The sequence below is a fragment of the Mangifera indica genome, chromosome 1 (genome assembly GCF_011075055.1).
Source record: "Mangifera indica cultivar Alphonso chromosome 1, CATAS_Mindica_2.1, whole genome shotgun sequence".
Lineage (NCBI taxonomy): Eukaryota > Viridiplantae > Streptophyta > Magnoliopsida > Sapindales > Anacardiaceae > Mangifera > Mangifera indica.
Window position 1 is genome coordinate 6,121,552 of NC_058137.1, and position 16,089 is coordinate 6,137,640.

At 31.6% G+C, this 16,089-nt stretch overlaps 2 protein-coding genes and 1 long non-coding RNA gene across 3 annotated transcripts; all 3 read left to right on the forward strand.

Annotated features, from left to right (window-relative positions):
- Positions 1-4,389: 4,389 nt before the first annotated feature.
- LOC123214589 (probable calcium-binding protein CML41) lies at positions 4,390-5,329 on the forward strand. The gene has a single exon (XM_044634457.1). It carries the CDS (start codon positions 4,645-4,647, stop codon positions 5,203-5,205), a length of 561 nt encoding a protein of 186 aa, XP_044490392.1. The 5' UTR covers positions 4,390-4,644; the 3' UTR covers positions 5,206-5,329.
- A 4,843-nt stretch (positions 5,330-10,172) lies between these two features.
- On the forward strand, positions 10,173-10,458 carry LOC123210242. Its single transcript, XR_006501243.1, has 2 exons — positions 10,173-10,234; positions 10,362-10,458. It is a non-coding gene; the product is annotated as an uncharacterized LOC123210242 (long non-coding RNA).
- A 2,534-nt stretch (positions 10,459-12,992) lies between these two features.
- Positions 12,993-15,251, forward strand: LOC123217308 (lysM domain receptor-like kinase 4). Its single transcript, XM_044638257.1, has one exon. It carries the CDS (start codon positions 13,046-13,048, stop codon positions 14,933-14,935), a length of 1,890 nt encoding a protein of 629 aa, XP_044494192.1. The 5' UTR covers positions 12,993-13,045; the 3' UTR covers positions 14,936-15,251.
- The last annotated feature ends 838 nt before the right edge of the window (positions 15,252-16,089 follow it).

Consider the following 16,089-nt stretch of genomic DNA (forward strand, 5'->3'; position numbering starts at 1 on the left):
CAAGAACCCATCTGCACTCCAGGCTACTTTCTTTTCAATTCAGGAAATACGTTCGTCTCCTGTAGAGATAGGCAGTGGGTCGTGCCGGATCGGGCTTGGCTGGCTTTGGGACGACCCACCAAGCTTGTGGGCCTTTGGGCCATGCCAACCCACCTAATAGCATAAGCCCATGCACGGCTTTATATATATAGTCGTGTCATGTCATGTTGGGCTCTACCTGTTTTTTAAATATATAAAAAAATAATTATTTAAATTTACTAAAATAAATTTTTTTTCAAATTAATACAATCAAAGATAGTGAATTGTAAGTCGATTCTCTAAATTACATTTTGTTTATATTTTCAAATAATGTAAAAATTATTTTATATTTTTAATTGTCGTATCTAATTAAAAGAAATTATTTATTTTATCGATGACACTGCAATGAACTTATTTTCTCTAACTAAGTCTTCTTGGTTTACTCAAAACTTGAGTCGAGATAACTATTTTCCATACGCTCGTCCACCAAAAAGAACCAAATTACTAGTGTGTGTGGTCATCCGATATTGTCTCTTACATTTTTTCTATACATACTACTGGCATCATTTCGTTAATGTCTATTAACGGTTTAATTTCTATTTTGTTTTCATAATTTTGTTAATTATTATTTTTTTAAAAATATTTTGATTATAAAAAAATCTAATCTATTTTAAACGAAAAAAATGTTCAAACGATTGAGACGATTTCATTTTTATAGAATCAATTGATTAGAAATGAGTCAGTACAAACACTATATCAGAGACCTTTTTCATTTAGTTCAAGTATATGATATAAATTATTATTATTATACTTAATAAAACTGACATATATAATTAATATTATGTTTGGTTGTTAATAATAAATGTTTGATTGTCAAAATGTTTTGCATGCTAATAATATATAAGAATTTCTTTCATATTTTAAAATTATAAAATTAATTAACTAGATAAATTTTTTTTCAAATTATTATTTTATTGCTAAGATGTTTTTTCTAAAATATTATCTGTGTTACTTGTTATTTTTATTAAAAATAAGAGTATTACTAACCTAAATATTAATTAAGTCGGATAAAATTATTATAAAATTAAAATTATCTTAATAAATTTTTAATAGGTATGATAGATATATCACATCATTATTACTCAAATATTTGAAAACTTGAAAAACTAAATAAGAGAATGTCAATAATAGAAAACAAATTACTTATCTTGAGCCAAACGCCCTTTACAATAGCTAGAATAGTATTTCCTAATTATCCTGGAAGAGGTGATAAGAAGAATGGAAACCATGTTCTAGGGAAGTGGTAGAATCCTATCAGGAAAGCAAGGGGCAAGAGGACAAGAGGTGTTAGAATAGTCATTTGAAGAGGGAGCTTTCATGATGAAAGAAGGAGAGGCGCCGATGTCGGCAATAAAAAAATGTATCAGTGAAATGACAACAGGTATACCTAAATCGATTAAATATGAAATTAAAGTTCCTATCACAACATATCGTTTTACTTTTGCTTGAATATATTTAATTTTTATAGGCCAGAAAGAAGGAATTGCTATTGATCTTCTCTTCTTTCTAACAAGTCATAGGCATCACAAGATAAAGTCTCCAACCAAATATTTAAAAAAGAAAATGTAATTCAGAATGCAAAGAAAGATATTTTCTATTACACTTTGAATGCATAATCAAGTTGATAATTTATTTATATTCAGCTAACCAAGTTGATAAATATGCACAATAATGTAATATGTGGGTGTCATTTATTTAGTCGGTGATGTCAATGCATGAAGTGGGTGAACTTAACACATCATAAAAACAATATGCATGTTTCCTGCATATCAATGTTTATTTGTTGTGGAAATTTCCATCCTTCTCCAACTTAGTTAACACTAATGACTGGTGACGCCATTACCAATTGTTTGCGTGATATTATGTAGGCCAAAAGATGTTAAAGATTCAAATAAAAAAGAAAGAAAGAAAATCTTATATCTAATAAATTTGAGTAAAATGAGTGGTATATAAGTGTGTAGATTGGATCTTAACACAAATCAATTAATTTTGTGTAATATGAGTTTTAATATTCACACTTGTAAGTCTAATATATATTTCTAATATGGTATCAGAGTACGAACCAAATGACGGGTTTAACAACCTAAGTGTTGCTAAATATAAATGACAAAACACTCAGCCAAAAATCGACTGAGCCAAAAGACAACCCTAGCAGCCTAGGTGGTTGCACTTAAGTGGAGGTATTAGAGACTCAAATAAAAAAGAAAAAAAGAGAGTTTTACATCTAATAAACTTGAGTAAAATGAATAGTATATAAGTGTGTAGATTAGACTTTAACAAAAGTCAATCTTTACTTATTGCCACCCAAGGTTTAATGTATCCCCAATCTTTCACTTATTAATTTTTGAAAACTCTAATATTTATATGTTTGTCAAATTTTATTATTATTCTCATAGGTAAAATTATCATTTAAAAATTTTATTTAAACTCATATTTTAAAATTATCTTTAAGTTTTAAAATTTTATTTCTGCTCAAATATAAAAAATAACTTCCCTCTCCCACCCCCAAGTCTAAGGTTTTAATCTATCATATTTTTTCCAAATATAACCACCTCCTACCTTCTAAAAAATCTCATTTTCACCACCCTCTCTTTAGCTTCTATTTTCAATCGTCGTCGATGTTCTTCTTCTCCATCTTCAGCAACCTCCTTTATCTAGACCAAGCTACTGGTGTCCTTCTTCTTCCTATGGTAACTTTCGTCAACCAGATTTGTCCCAACGCAAGTCACCAGGGAGGAAGGTTGGTGCTTGGGACAAGAATAGAATAGAGAGATCTTGTCGCCAACACTAGCCTTTCTCCTTGGTGACTCGCGTCAACGTGAATCTGACTGAAATCGAGTGAGATCTCTTGTACAATTTTGACCTATTTTTGCATCAATAAAAGTCACCATGAGAGGGAGAAGGACACCGATGGCTTAGTCTCGGTAGAAGAGGATGCCGGAGATGAAGAAGAAAGATGTTGGCGACGATTGGAAACTAAAGTTGAAGAAGGGGTGAAACAAGATTTTTCAAACGGCAAAAGGGAAGAGAAAGTCATTTTTGAACTTCGTAAAAAATGAGGTTAGGAGGCATGAAATAAATGTTTTAAATGATAATTTTACTCATGACAATAATAATAAAATTTAATAAATGGGTAGACATTTAAGTTTTCAAATGTTAGCAGATGAAAGTTTGGGAAAACATGAAACCTTGGGTGGAAATAAGTCTTTTGGTCTATTATGTGTATTTATTTTAAATATACAAATAAATACATATTTACGATTGAGTATTATTTTATTTTTAATTTAAAATTACCTATTAAATAATAACACACATAAAGTAAATAATTATTTATATACTTAAAAATGGTATAAATAGTTTTATTAATAAAATATTTTAGAGATTTATGAAATCTAAAGGAGGTTCTGAGAATTGCCCGCTTAAATCCAATGCAATTATTAAACAACTATGCCAACCATATATGAACTTCAGATATTCTCCAACTACTCAGCATCCACATGCTGCTTTTACGAGATCCTTAACTCAGTATAAGTTCATCGGTTTTTGTTTTTTTTGAAGGGGATTAATGACAGTGCATAGCTGGGCTTCGTTGGGACATAAAAATGTGAAACTGCTGGAAGACAGAAAAACACGTACAGTATGCCGCTGGTTTTTTAACTTTACCGCATTTCCCATCCATCGTTAAAGTAAAGCTCTTTGTTATGAACTCAAATGCAGAGTCCACTTAAAATTTTTGACAGGTCAGTGTGACATCTTTAATACTATCTTTTCGAAGATTAATTTTAAATGCATTCACATTATGATTTAAAATTATTGGTTTCATTTTGTTTTAAATTTACGAAGAAAGCATCTTCAACTTTTGATTATTTTGTATAAGAATGAATTAATCCTTTTTTAATACAACTCTGACTACATTACATTACGCATACTCCGTGGTTAGAAATGCTTCCAGCGAAGGACTTCACAATCATGAAACCAGCATCCACATATGTCCACTTTTTGGCACGCCCATCAACACCAACCTTGAGCGTGCTACATACGCATGCAGCTGTTTTAACTCTTTGCCAACAAATTACGCGTTAATTAGGCGTGGAAGGCATTACTTTAGGTTCATTTCTACTTCTGGTACCGCATTATAACCGACCTGCATGCACAAAAAGTGTTGTTTACATTCAACTAACCAGTTTCTCTTAGGCCGAGACCTACGCAAATTCAACTTAAGCAAGCTTTTGTTAACTTCCGTGCCCAACTTTACACCCATAAAACACTTGAGCTTTTCTTTTATATAGTAAGGAAAAACTCAACTTTTCCTAAGTACGTTAACGTGACTTTTACACCTGGTAGAGTATGTGAACAGTTGTTTATTCAATTGGGACCGTTTAGGAAGTTGCCATGCAATTTCCCTCCACCAAAACCAAAAACCAAATCGTACGTAAATCACATCTTGTCTCTGTCAGCGGCAGTTTCTCAGCAATTACTTTAAGCTTTTAGTGCAGGCTTCATTATCTTAACTCGATATATTAAACGACTGTTGCGTTTCCTGTAATTGAAGCCAACTGAGTTAAGATGACAACTGATCGAGTTTCTAAGCCATCCAAGTGCTTCTCAAACAAAGCGCTTAGGTTGAGTTTCCCTCGTCGCCGATCAAAGTCTCGGTCAACTTCAAGTTCTCCCACCTCCTCTACATCTCCAGGTGAAAGTAACACTATAAAACCCTCAAGAGATGATGAGCTGAGAGAGGTTTTTCGTCATTTCGATGGCGATGGTGATGGGAAAATATCGGCTCTCGAACTTAGGAGTTACTTTGCATCAATTGGAGAGTACATGTCGTACGAAGAGGCTCAAGGAGCAATCAATGATCTTGACACAGACGGTGACAACTTCCTTGACTTTCAAGACTTTCTGCAGCTTATGCAAGGAGAAGGCGATGAAGATCTAAAGAGGGCTTTTAAGATGTTTGAGTTGGAGAAAAAAGGTTGCATAACTCCAAAAGGGTTGCAAAAAATGTTGAACCGCCTAGGAGATTCAAAATCTTACGATGAGTGTGTTGCTATGATCCAAGTCTTTGATATCGATCGCAATGGAGTGCTTGATTATCATGAGTTTTACCAGATGATGACTAATTAGTATTTTCCTGCCTGTAAATAAATCTCTATGTACGGCTACATTATTTAGCCGTACACTATGTCTTTCTTTTTTGTTCTTCCTTTACGGGTTGGAAATTATTATCTAGTCTAATTGAATCTGTAAACTCTATGTCCAAAGAGCAAAAAAATTATGTTTTTTTATTTTTTATTTTTCATTTGTTTACGGCCCGAGATAACTTAAGCTTGACCTAAAATCTTAAGGCAGAAGCAAATTAAGATGTGAGAGCTAGATCCTGGGAAAGTAATGTAAAGCAATAAACTTAATCAATTTAATTACCTTTAACGGCTAAAGTAAAGCGACCTGTCACGAGATTTAACAGGATGTTTTGCTCTCTATTCTGAGGTTCTCTTTGAAAGAAGGTAAATAAAGATAAAATAGTACTTCAGTCGTCTGCCATCATAAAAGACCTGTTTCCTTTCTGAAGATCACTGCCAAAATTTGTAGGATATCTCAAACTTGAAATTTGAAGGGCTAGCTGAATTGTAATTCTCGAAGCAAGTGCTTATATGTCGTTTCCCGGCAGGGATAGTCATTTTGCTTGTTCAGATCTTTCACTAACCCCAAGTGCAAAAAGTAAAAAACCTAGAGTTATTTCAGTAGGCAGAATTCAATAAAATTCTATCTACTATTCACCTATTCTTCACTGCTAGGGTTTGCAGCATTGTGAGCAAATTCTCTGTTTCCTCCGATCTTGTGTGAGTTTCAATAAGATTTTTGTTGTATTTTCAATGTTAATTTGTGTTGAATTTCTTGTATAGATCAAATTGTTTTTGTTTTATAAGTTATAATACTTTGTTATCTAGTGGATTCGATTAGAAGATATCTTCTAGCTTATATATAAGATTTCGTTTAAGAAATGTTGAGCGAGCGGGTTCAATTTTTGACAACTTATTGCATATTACGTAGTGGTCACGGCCTCACGGGAGTCTGAAGCTGATGTGTATTTGCGACATCCACAGGAAGGAAATTGGGCGAAAAAGTAGTCTTTAAACTCCCGAAGTAGTTCGTGTGTAGTGCAGTTGGCTTTATATTTACATTAATTAATGTTATTTACTTGAATGAACAAACCATTCCTGGTACGTATTGACACAAGAAAATCCTTACCATTTACGCAACCATAGATCCAAGGCCAACTTCTCTTGTAATTCATAATTTACTGTTACATGCCTTTGTTAGGATTTCCCTTCCTCTTTTTTTTTTTTTTTTTTAAATAATGAGAAATATTAAAAAAAAATTAGATATTAACTAGAATCTCTGTATTTTGAGAGATTTTCACAAAAATAATCAACTTTTGAAGGACTAGAAATTTATTCTCAGGATATTGAATTTTTTACCCTAATTTAGACACACGTATACTTTTATATCATATTTTTTACACTTTAAACATTTTTACTATTTTATATGTTAGAATACCTAAATTGCTCTTATCTTCAACCTTAAGAAACTAGACAAAAACAACATTTTTAATTTATTTTTTTGTGTATTGTAGAGAGAGAATATGTGTAGATATTTGGTATCAATATTTGAAACAAGATTTATATATGTGTTAGATAAGATCAAGTGAATTTAAAAATTTTTAAATTTAAATTTTTTAGATTAAATATACAAAATTTTAAAGTTATTTGATTTTATCTCCCTAAATTCTAGTTGGTGTTAATCTTATTTTGACACAACACATGGAAAAAATAATCCAATAAGCCACCCGTGAAGAGCATGTAGTGAAGGTATTGACGTGAGATATAAAATATATGCAAAAATAAGAAGCAAAGAATATTTGCATAGAATATTGTATAGAATTTTGTAGAGAATATAATGGATATGCAAAAGACTTTGCTTGTTTGCTTTTATTTTTTCATTCGCGTGAACGTACATATCTGCATGCTTTTGCAAATATTTTTTGTAAAAGTATTTGTTTGCGTTCCTGTAAACCTTATCTAATATATAACATAAGAGTATTAAACATATATAACATAGATCCTCGAATTGTTTTCTCATGCATGAAAAAAATTCGATGAACAGCTTCATCGATCATCAGCAATGGCGACGTAATGGCAAGACGGCAAGTGAGGTTTCCTTATAAAAACGGAAACATAATTGTATCATATCAAATTTAATTCGGTCCAAATTCAATATAAATTACTAATTAAGTAATGCAACAAATATTAATTCTCTAAAAAAAGTTGACAATTTTCGTCTTTCTCTCCCCTATATCTAAGTTGGATCCTTTATAATGGTTTTCTCTTACAACTTTTATTGTTTAATCATTGTATCTTCTCTATTGAAGAATTTTTTTCATATTGCAAAGATTTTTTCCCTTACTAGAAGGCTAAGGAAAAAGAAAGAAATGATATTTTTTTTTTCTGCATGAGTTACATCAATGAGAGTATTTTTAAAAAATTGATTGTTGTTATAGTATTTTTGTTTAGGTTTTAAGATGAATGATATATTTGTATAATACATAGTAAAAAAGAAGGGTAAAAAATTCAATATCTCTTTATTCCCCCCATATATAAATTGAGTTCCTTAAGTTAGTCGTTTTGTAAATTTTTAAATTTTAACCCAGTTTTCATCAACAATCTAACAAAAAACCCACACATTCACCCAACAAACCTTAGGATGTGAGTTTCACATCCACCTTATTTTCTACCACTATAGAAGCTCGTCAGAAACATTACCGTTCATCATCGACATCAAGCATATTTCTAGAGTTTTCAATCAAATTTCAACTAAAAAAGGGGAAAAAAAAGTTTTATTTTACACCATTGTAGACTTGACAGTTTGTGTCATCAGATCGTGTTTGTATTGTGTCAATTTGGGTTTTATGTCAGAAACTTTCAATTCTAACCCGATCCAAATTAAAATCGTATCAAAATTTTTTTAACCCTAACTCAATCTTATAATATTTAGGTTGACCTAACCTGACCCAATTTGACCCGAATTTATTTATTTTTTTTACTCTTCAAAGTATTTTTATCGTTTTAATTTCTTCATCAAATTATCTCAACCTATTATTAATAAAACACACAATATAACATTTTTTCTTATTGACAAATACTCTAACAATTTACATACTAAGGCTTTTAAAATATATCAATAATCTAATTAACCAAATCAAATTCTTACTATTTAATAATTAAATAAAAATAAAAAATAATATGAATAATTATAATTAAACAAAGATACAATTATATGCAATTTGTAAAAATTTCAAATTTTTACTATAAAGATACAACATATAATTATAATATGAGTAAGATCTTTAAAAAACATATTTATAATCAAACTAATCAAATCAAATTCTTACTATTTAATAATAAAATAAAAATAAATAATAATATGACTAATTATAATTATATAAAGATACAACTATGCAATATATTAAAATAATATTTCTTTAAAATATTCATATCGATTCAAATCATGTCATATTATTTTTATATAAACTCTAACACTATCTGATTTAATTTTGAGTCATGTTGGGTTGACTTGAAATAAATTTCGTGTAAAAAAGCTCAACCCTAACATGATACTTAATAATAAAATAATAATATGAGTAATTATAATTATATAAATATACAACTGTATGCAATATATTAAAGTAATATTTCTTTAAAATATTCATATTGATTCAGATCATGTTAGGTTATTTTTGTGTAAACTCTAATACTATCCGATTTAATTTTGAGTCATGTCAAATTGATTCGAAATAAATTTCATGTCAATCTAACATAATATTTTTTGTGTCATATCGTGTCGAGTTAACAAGTCGTATTGAAAATTATCAACTCTACACTATTGTGCAATCATGTTACATATTTATCTTGATTATAGGGTAAATGTTGTGTTAATCTTGATCATTTTTTGTTTATGTTTGGGAGTTTGTATTTAGGGTTTCGATTAAAATTTATGGTTTCTTAGATTATTTAACTTATTAAGATTTGTAATCGTTTGTGATTACTAGTGTATAAGATGTGATTTAACTGTGATTTCATGTTTCATTAGTTAAATTTACAAGTATATAAGTCATATTTGTTTGTTAAATGGCAGCAGGTGGGATATCTTAGTAAGACTTTAGAAAGAATTATCATTGGAAAAGTGACCACAAAGATTAGCAAAACTGATGAAGTATTACAACTTTTAAAATGAAGACATAAGTTCGAGTCTCTATCACTTTTATAAAATTTTAACTTACCTAATGTAATCGTTATAAGTCTGGTTATTGTGTCTTAACCGTCCAACAAAGACAAACATAATCCTTGGTTATTAATATATATATATATATATATATATATATCATTAGAAAAGTATGTAAATAAAAACCTAAATTGGTCAACGCTTTAATACTAATGTGAACAAATTATTCAATAGGAAGAAATTTGTATAGATGAAATTGAAGCAATAATGAATCAAATAAAAACATGTATTTGACAAAAAAAATAAACAAATAATTAAATAACAAGATCTCCACCTTAATATTGACAATGGAATATCCCAAAAATATCAATAACCAATATTTAAAAAGAATCAAAATTGTCAAGTTTAAATAGAGTTAATCATTTAAATCAATTTAAAACAGAGGAAAAACACTTACAATGAAGAATTCATTTCAAACAACGAAATTGCTAACAAATGAAATGATTACAAAATATAAACAGAATTACCATAAGCTTTACATAGGTTTAATATTAGCGTGAATGGTTTTAGGTACTTTGTTAAAAAGTTGATAATTGGAACCGGTCCCTCTTCGTAGTTTCAAATAGGGTTTGGTTCCTATATGAAACCGATAGTTTAAAATTTCTTCACATATGTCATACTCCATAAAATAAAATTGAATAGAGATAGAATTTAATTTCTTTGTGTGGATTTTAGCGATAAGATGATCCACTAGTCTAAATGGAATTCCATTTGCAAAAGTCCCACATAGGGAACATATCATATCATTTAAAGTCCCACATCTCCATTGGCTGACCCAATCACCACCGAGTACGAGAGCTAGGGATTCTGTCGTGTATGTAAATTCAAATTTTTTTCTTAGAACTAATACAAATACAATGATTAATCAAGTTCTTCATTTCATTTGAGCTCATCTGTGTTTCTTATTGTTCATTTTCTGTGTTGGCAATTAAAATTACTAGTGTTCAGAAGAAGTCTTCATCGGTAAATGGTCAACGACAGTTTTACTTTGTCAATACTCTAGAATGTGATATAATATATGTGTTTGATGTTGAAATATGAACATTCTTGACCTAATTGCAACGTGGTGCTTGACTAAAATGTCCTCTGCTTTTAAAAGTTTTGGAACATAATTGACCCTCAAGGGGTTTCTAGATTATCACAAACAAGCAATTGAGTTGGACACATTACCAAAATTCCAATTGACAGTGGGAGGATTTTTAGATTATCCTAAACAATGACAAGGGATAAATAAATTTAACTTTTTTCTTTTTACCATGGTAAATTTCAAGTTGTGTAATATTTTGTGTTAGTATTGCTGAAGAAATTTCAATTTTGTAATTGGGGATTTAGTCGAACCGTCCAAGTACTTAATTTAATTACAATTTGCTATTAAAATTTACCAGAGATATTGACTCTACTTACCCCTAATATTGGTAATGTGTGAAACTCAATTTTAGAAATGGAAAATATGTCACCATCAACCATGAAGAGGAAAATACTATCCTCTTCATGCACCATTAATGAACACTAGGGGTGTTCAAAACCGGTTAACCGAACCGTTTTGCCCATTTTTTGAATTAAACCGAATTTTTGGTTTGAAAAAAATCATGAACCGAAACCGAACCGATTTTGAACCGAACCGAAAATATCAAATAACCGAACCGAATATTCGGTTTACCGATTTTTGAACCGAATTTTAAAAAATTATCATATTTTATTATTTTTTCTAATTTTTTGAAAATTTATTCAATATTCTATTAATATTTTATTAAATTTTTATTCTATTTTTTAAAAACCGATTCGGTTCGGTTAACTTGTTTTGAAAATTTGGCAAACCGGTAACCGAACCGAAAATTCGGTTTTTATATATTTTTAAACCGGTATCCGAACCGATTTTTCGAATAACCTATTTTTCGGTTAAGGTTTTGGTTTAAAAATCAGTTTGATTCGGTTATCGGATAATTTTGAACACCCCTAATGAACACTTAACTCAGTTCTAATGTCTCACATTGGTTGAGAAAAATTTCAACCACTTACACTACATATCATAAATAGCGTTTTATCATTTTATTTCTTTTAATAAATGAACATCCATAAATGTTTTTTATTATTAGAAAACGTAATTTTAAAAAAAATAATAATTTATAATATTTTTCTATAATAAAAAAAACTTATTTGGGCTCACGCTAAAAAATTTTCAAAATCATAGCTTGAGCCAACTAGTTCAATTGGAGTCTAACCTTAGAAAAGTCTAACATAATAGTTTCAACTAGGTGGTGCACTGCATAAACAAGCAATGAAGCATGAGGATAGCAGTGCATGTTAGAAATTTTTTATGTAGACTAACATTAATTGTGTTTTGATTTCATAAGATATGTAATTGAATAGTTCAATTCTAGTTTACAAATGAAGTTTTAGTGATCAATAAAGATAAATTTAATGTATTTAAAAGTTATTAGTTTGAGTAGACGGTATAGTGTGAATTTTTGGGTTATGAGAGTTTTGATAAGAGGATCCAAATAATCTCTTATATAAATTGGTTAAATCTTTACTCTAAAATCTAATTCTGATGTACCACTTTACCCTTTCAAGACTATCATAAATTCTTTACATTTCGAGATATGACCTAAACAGGTCTTTCTACCTCTCCAATTAAATTAGAAATGATTTTTACACGGCACATACAAATTCAACTAAAGCACGGTAAGAGAGAATAGTTAGCACCTTTTAAATGCTCCTAGAGAGAAAGAGACGAGGCGGCCTACTACATTCATGTTTGTCTCTTCTTTGTTTGAGACTTCTAAAAGTTACATTACACTACTTTCTCGGTCTTAAGTTCTAGCAATTGGCAACTTCTTGAAGTGCTGAATTATTGTCATGCCAACTTTTCCTAATGAACACTGTAGACAAAAGTTTGTAGACTGCAAATTTTTATCAAATCGCACTCGTGTTAATAAAAGAAAACTACCGGTCTTTATCAAAATTGGATCGTGTTGTTCTTATAGACTCAAAATTGTTTTGATGATGAAAAATTCATCAATAGACTTGAATTTGAGTCAGGGAAATCAGAGGAACTTTCCCTGCATCATGGCCCAAAGTCGAACTGGTTGGCTGCTTATGACTTTTCCTTTTTCATCTAGAGGAAATGTCTCAACAGATGCCAGTCAACTCATGACCAAAGTATTTAGAATTGTTGCCGAACTGTTGCCTTTATGAACTTAAATCGTTGCGTATATACTAAGTTATAGATTTCAATTTCTGATTTTTTACTAGTCGATTGAATACCAGGGTTGTCTTGGTCAAACATAGACCAGAATCTCGCCCTCAATGGGTTTTTCCATGTTACTGTGATCCTTTAAGATAATAATTTTTTTTTAGTGTGGTTGGAGTCGGAATGCTATGTTGTGGCCTTGGTCAAACATAGACCAGAATTATTCATCGCGGTGTATTATTCAATACTCAATAGTTATGGATGGTCAAACAATTAAATTAAGCAAATATTGAGTGCGTTCAACATCGCCTATTCAACTTTGAGTTCTAAGACTTTTTTTTATTATAAAGTGGCTTCAGACTTCTGAGTTCTCTGCCTGAGGAAGTATTTTCAGTTTTTAAACACATTGGCGTACCTTCTTTCTGATCTTTCATGTTCAACATGGGCTACCTCTTTCTTATTTCTGTTTTCATTTTGTCCTTGCTATGTTTCTCTTCTCTAAGCCAAGCCCAACAGCCTTATGTAGGACTGGCAACGACGGATTGTGCCAACGCAGATACTTCCAATTCTGTTCTTGGGTACACCTGTAATGGCCTAAACAGGAGTTGCCAAGCTTACCTCATTTTCAGGTCTTTATCTCCTTTTGACTCTGTTGTCTCCATCTCTACACTCTTCGGTTCGGACCCATCTCAGGTCTCCCAAATAAATTCAGTTTCTGAGACAGCAACATTTGACACCAATAAAATGGTGATAGTTCCCGTTACCTGCTCTTGTTCAGGCCCATATTACCAGGCTAACACATCTTATGTTATTAAGAGCAATGACAATTATTTCTCTATTGCAAATAACACTTTCCAAGCCCTCTCAACCTGTCAAGCACTCCAGGATCAAAACAGTTATGCTGGTACTAATTTAATTGTTGGTGCAAGAGTCGTTGTTCCTGTTAGATGTGCTTGTCCCACAAAGAACCAAACAGATGTGGGTATTCAGTATCTCTTGAGCTACCTAGTCCAGAGCGGTGATACTGTTACAAGCATTAGCACAAAATTTGGTGGGAATACAGTGAGAACTCTCGAAGCTAATATGATTTCTGAACAAACAACCATTCACTACTTCACTACACTTCTAGTTCCTCTGGAAAAGCCACCATCCTCTGCTCAAACAATAGAGTCACCACCGCCTCCGCCTCCATCTTCAACTTCTGATTCTTCCCAGAATAAAGGCTCAAACAAAACATGGATTTATGTCGTAGTAGGGGTTGTTGCAGGAACTATTCTTCTATTGATATTGGGAACCATTATTTACTGTCGATGCTTTCTTAAAAGTAATAAGAAGGAAACTGATTCAAGGATTGTCTCAAAGAGTTTTGAGGCACGTGAGAAACCAATGAAAAATGAGCTAAATGAAGAATCTCAGGACTTCTTGGACAGTATGTCTAGCATAGCTCAATCTCTCAAAGTGTACCGTTTTAAAGAGCTTGAATCTGCAACAGATAATTTCAGCCCCATCTGTTGGATTAAAGGATCTGTTTATCGTGGCATAATAAATGGTGATGTTGCCGCAATTAAGAAAGTAAATGGAGACGTGTCAAAGGAGATAAATTTGTTGAACAAGATCAATCATTCTAATGTTATCCGCCTCTCTGGCGTTTGTTTCAATGACGGCAGTTGGTATCTGGTTTATGAGTTCGTTGACAATGGACCCTTGAGTGACTGGATTTATGACAACAGAAATGAAGAGAAAGTTTTAAATTGGGCACAAAGAATACAAATCGCATTGGATGTAGCCACGGGACTTGACTATCTGCATAGCTTCACCAGCCCTCCTCATGTTCACCAAGATATAAACAGCAGCAATGTTCTACTTGATAGTGATTCCAGGGCTAAAATAGCAAACTTTGCTCTAGCAAGGCCAACAGAGGGAAAGGAAGGTGAGTTCGCCTTGACAAGGCACATTGTAGGAACTAAAGGCTTCATGGCTCCTGAGTATCTGGAAAATGGTCTAGTTTCCACAAAGCTTGATGTCTATGCATTTGGTGTTCTGATGCTGGAGATACTCACTGGGAAAGAGGCTTCTGCATTTTATGGAGAAGAGAATAAGTTTTTATCAAATGCCCTGGATGTTGCACTTAACAAGGAAGATGGCCTAGAAAGTTTGAGGCACTTCATCGATCCTTCAATGCTAGGGAACTACCCTCAAGAACTAGCCATTTTTGTGATCAGGTTGGCCGACAGTTGTTTAAAGAAAAATCCAGCACATCGCCCGACCATGGATGAAATAGTGCAGTCTCTCTCAAGAATTTTGAAAGCTTCACTAGCATGAGAATTGTCAAACAACAACGCAGGCTACTACTGTTGTAGCGGGAAGTCTTGATGGAAGAAACTACTAGTTATTATAAGATCTAGGAAATTGGGTCCCCTTTTTTGTTTCCATTCCTCCTGGTTTTATGATGAATTATGTTAACTAAGATTGATTAAAGATGATTGTACTGAATAAATGTAAAAAATTGTAGAGAGTGGAGGGGTTTTCCCTTCATCTTGGCTGAAAGTCAAATTTGATGGCTGCCTTTCTCTCTGCTGCAAGCTAATGACAGCAGTCGAAATCAGCAATGAAAATTTGTTAAGAGTGCTTGGATGAAGTGAAACAACAGATTTCAACCCAAAATTGTTCTATAAATCTATTTGAATGCTTTTGCAAGCAATTTTCCATTATGTTTACAATATTGTTTTGAAATTTGTTTATGGCTCCACGGAGATTTCACATCTAATACTTTTTATTTTTCTGTTGAAGGTCAATGCTACATAATCCTAGCAATGATTTTAAATCAAGCCAAAGGACTATTTCCCACTCAAGGTTTGCTACAATTGGGAGTCCAAATGGGAGGAGAGAGACCACCGGAAGGAGAGGCTACCGACAATGGAGCAGAAGATGATGTCAGAGATTTCAAAACGAAACCCTAGGATGAAACTGTTATTTTTTAAAACTTAGGTTGAGGAAAACTTTTAGTTCTAAAAATTTAGGAGGGCAAAAAGAGATAAAATTTTAAGGAGTTAGAGTTCTATTAATTTTAACTGTTCATAGGTGAGTGTTGGGGATTATCAAAGCTAAATGGGGAAAACTTTAGATTACAGCATACCTTGGGTGGGAAATAGTCCTTTGGCCTTAAATCAACTTCAGATTCTCTAAATGCAACTTCTCTTAATATTTTTCCTTTTCGGCCAAAATACTTAGCCCCACACAAGGTTTAATGTATTCTCAAACTCCCTTTTATCAAATTTCAAAAATCTAAATACCTACTTTTAAGCTATTAAAATTTAAAAAAAATTATTAATTCTAGGGATAAAATCATCATTTAATTAATAATATTTAATTATAAAACTTATCTCATTTTTCCTCCAAAACCTTAAAAATTAATAATTTTCTCTGATGATTAAACTTTGAAAAGTTATATTTCCCCCCCTGAGTTTCAATTTTCT

What these genes read in the sequence shown, in the direction of transcription:
- LOC123214589 (XM_044634457.1), top strand. Translation starts at nt 4,645, where the DNA reads ATGACAACTGATCGAGTTTCTAAGCCATCCAAGTGCTTCTCAAACAAA.
- LOC123217308 (XM_044638257.1), top strand. Translation starts at nt 13,046, where the DNA reads ATGTTCAACATGGGCTACCTCTTTCTTATTTCTGTTTTCATTTTGTCC.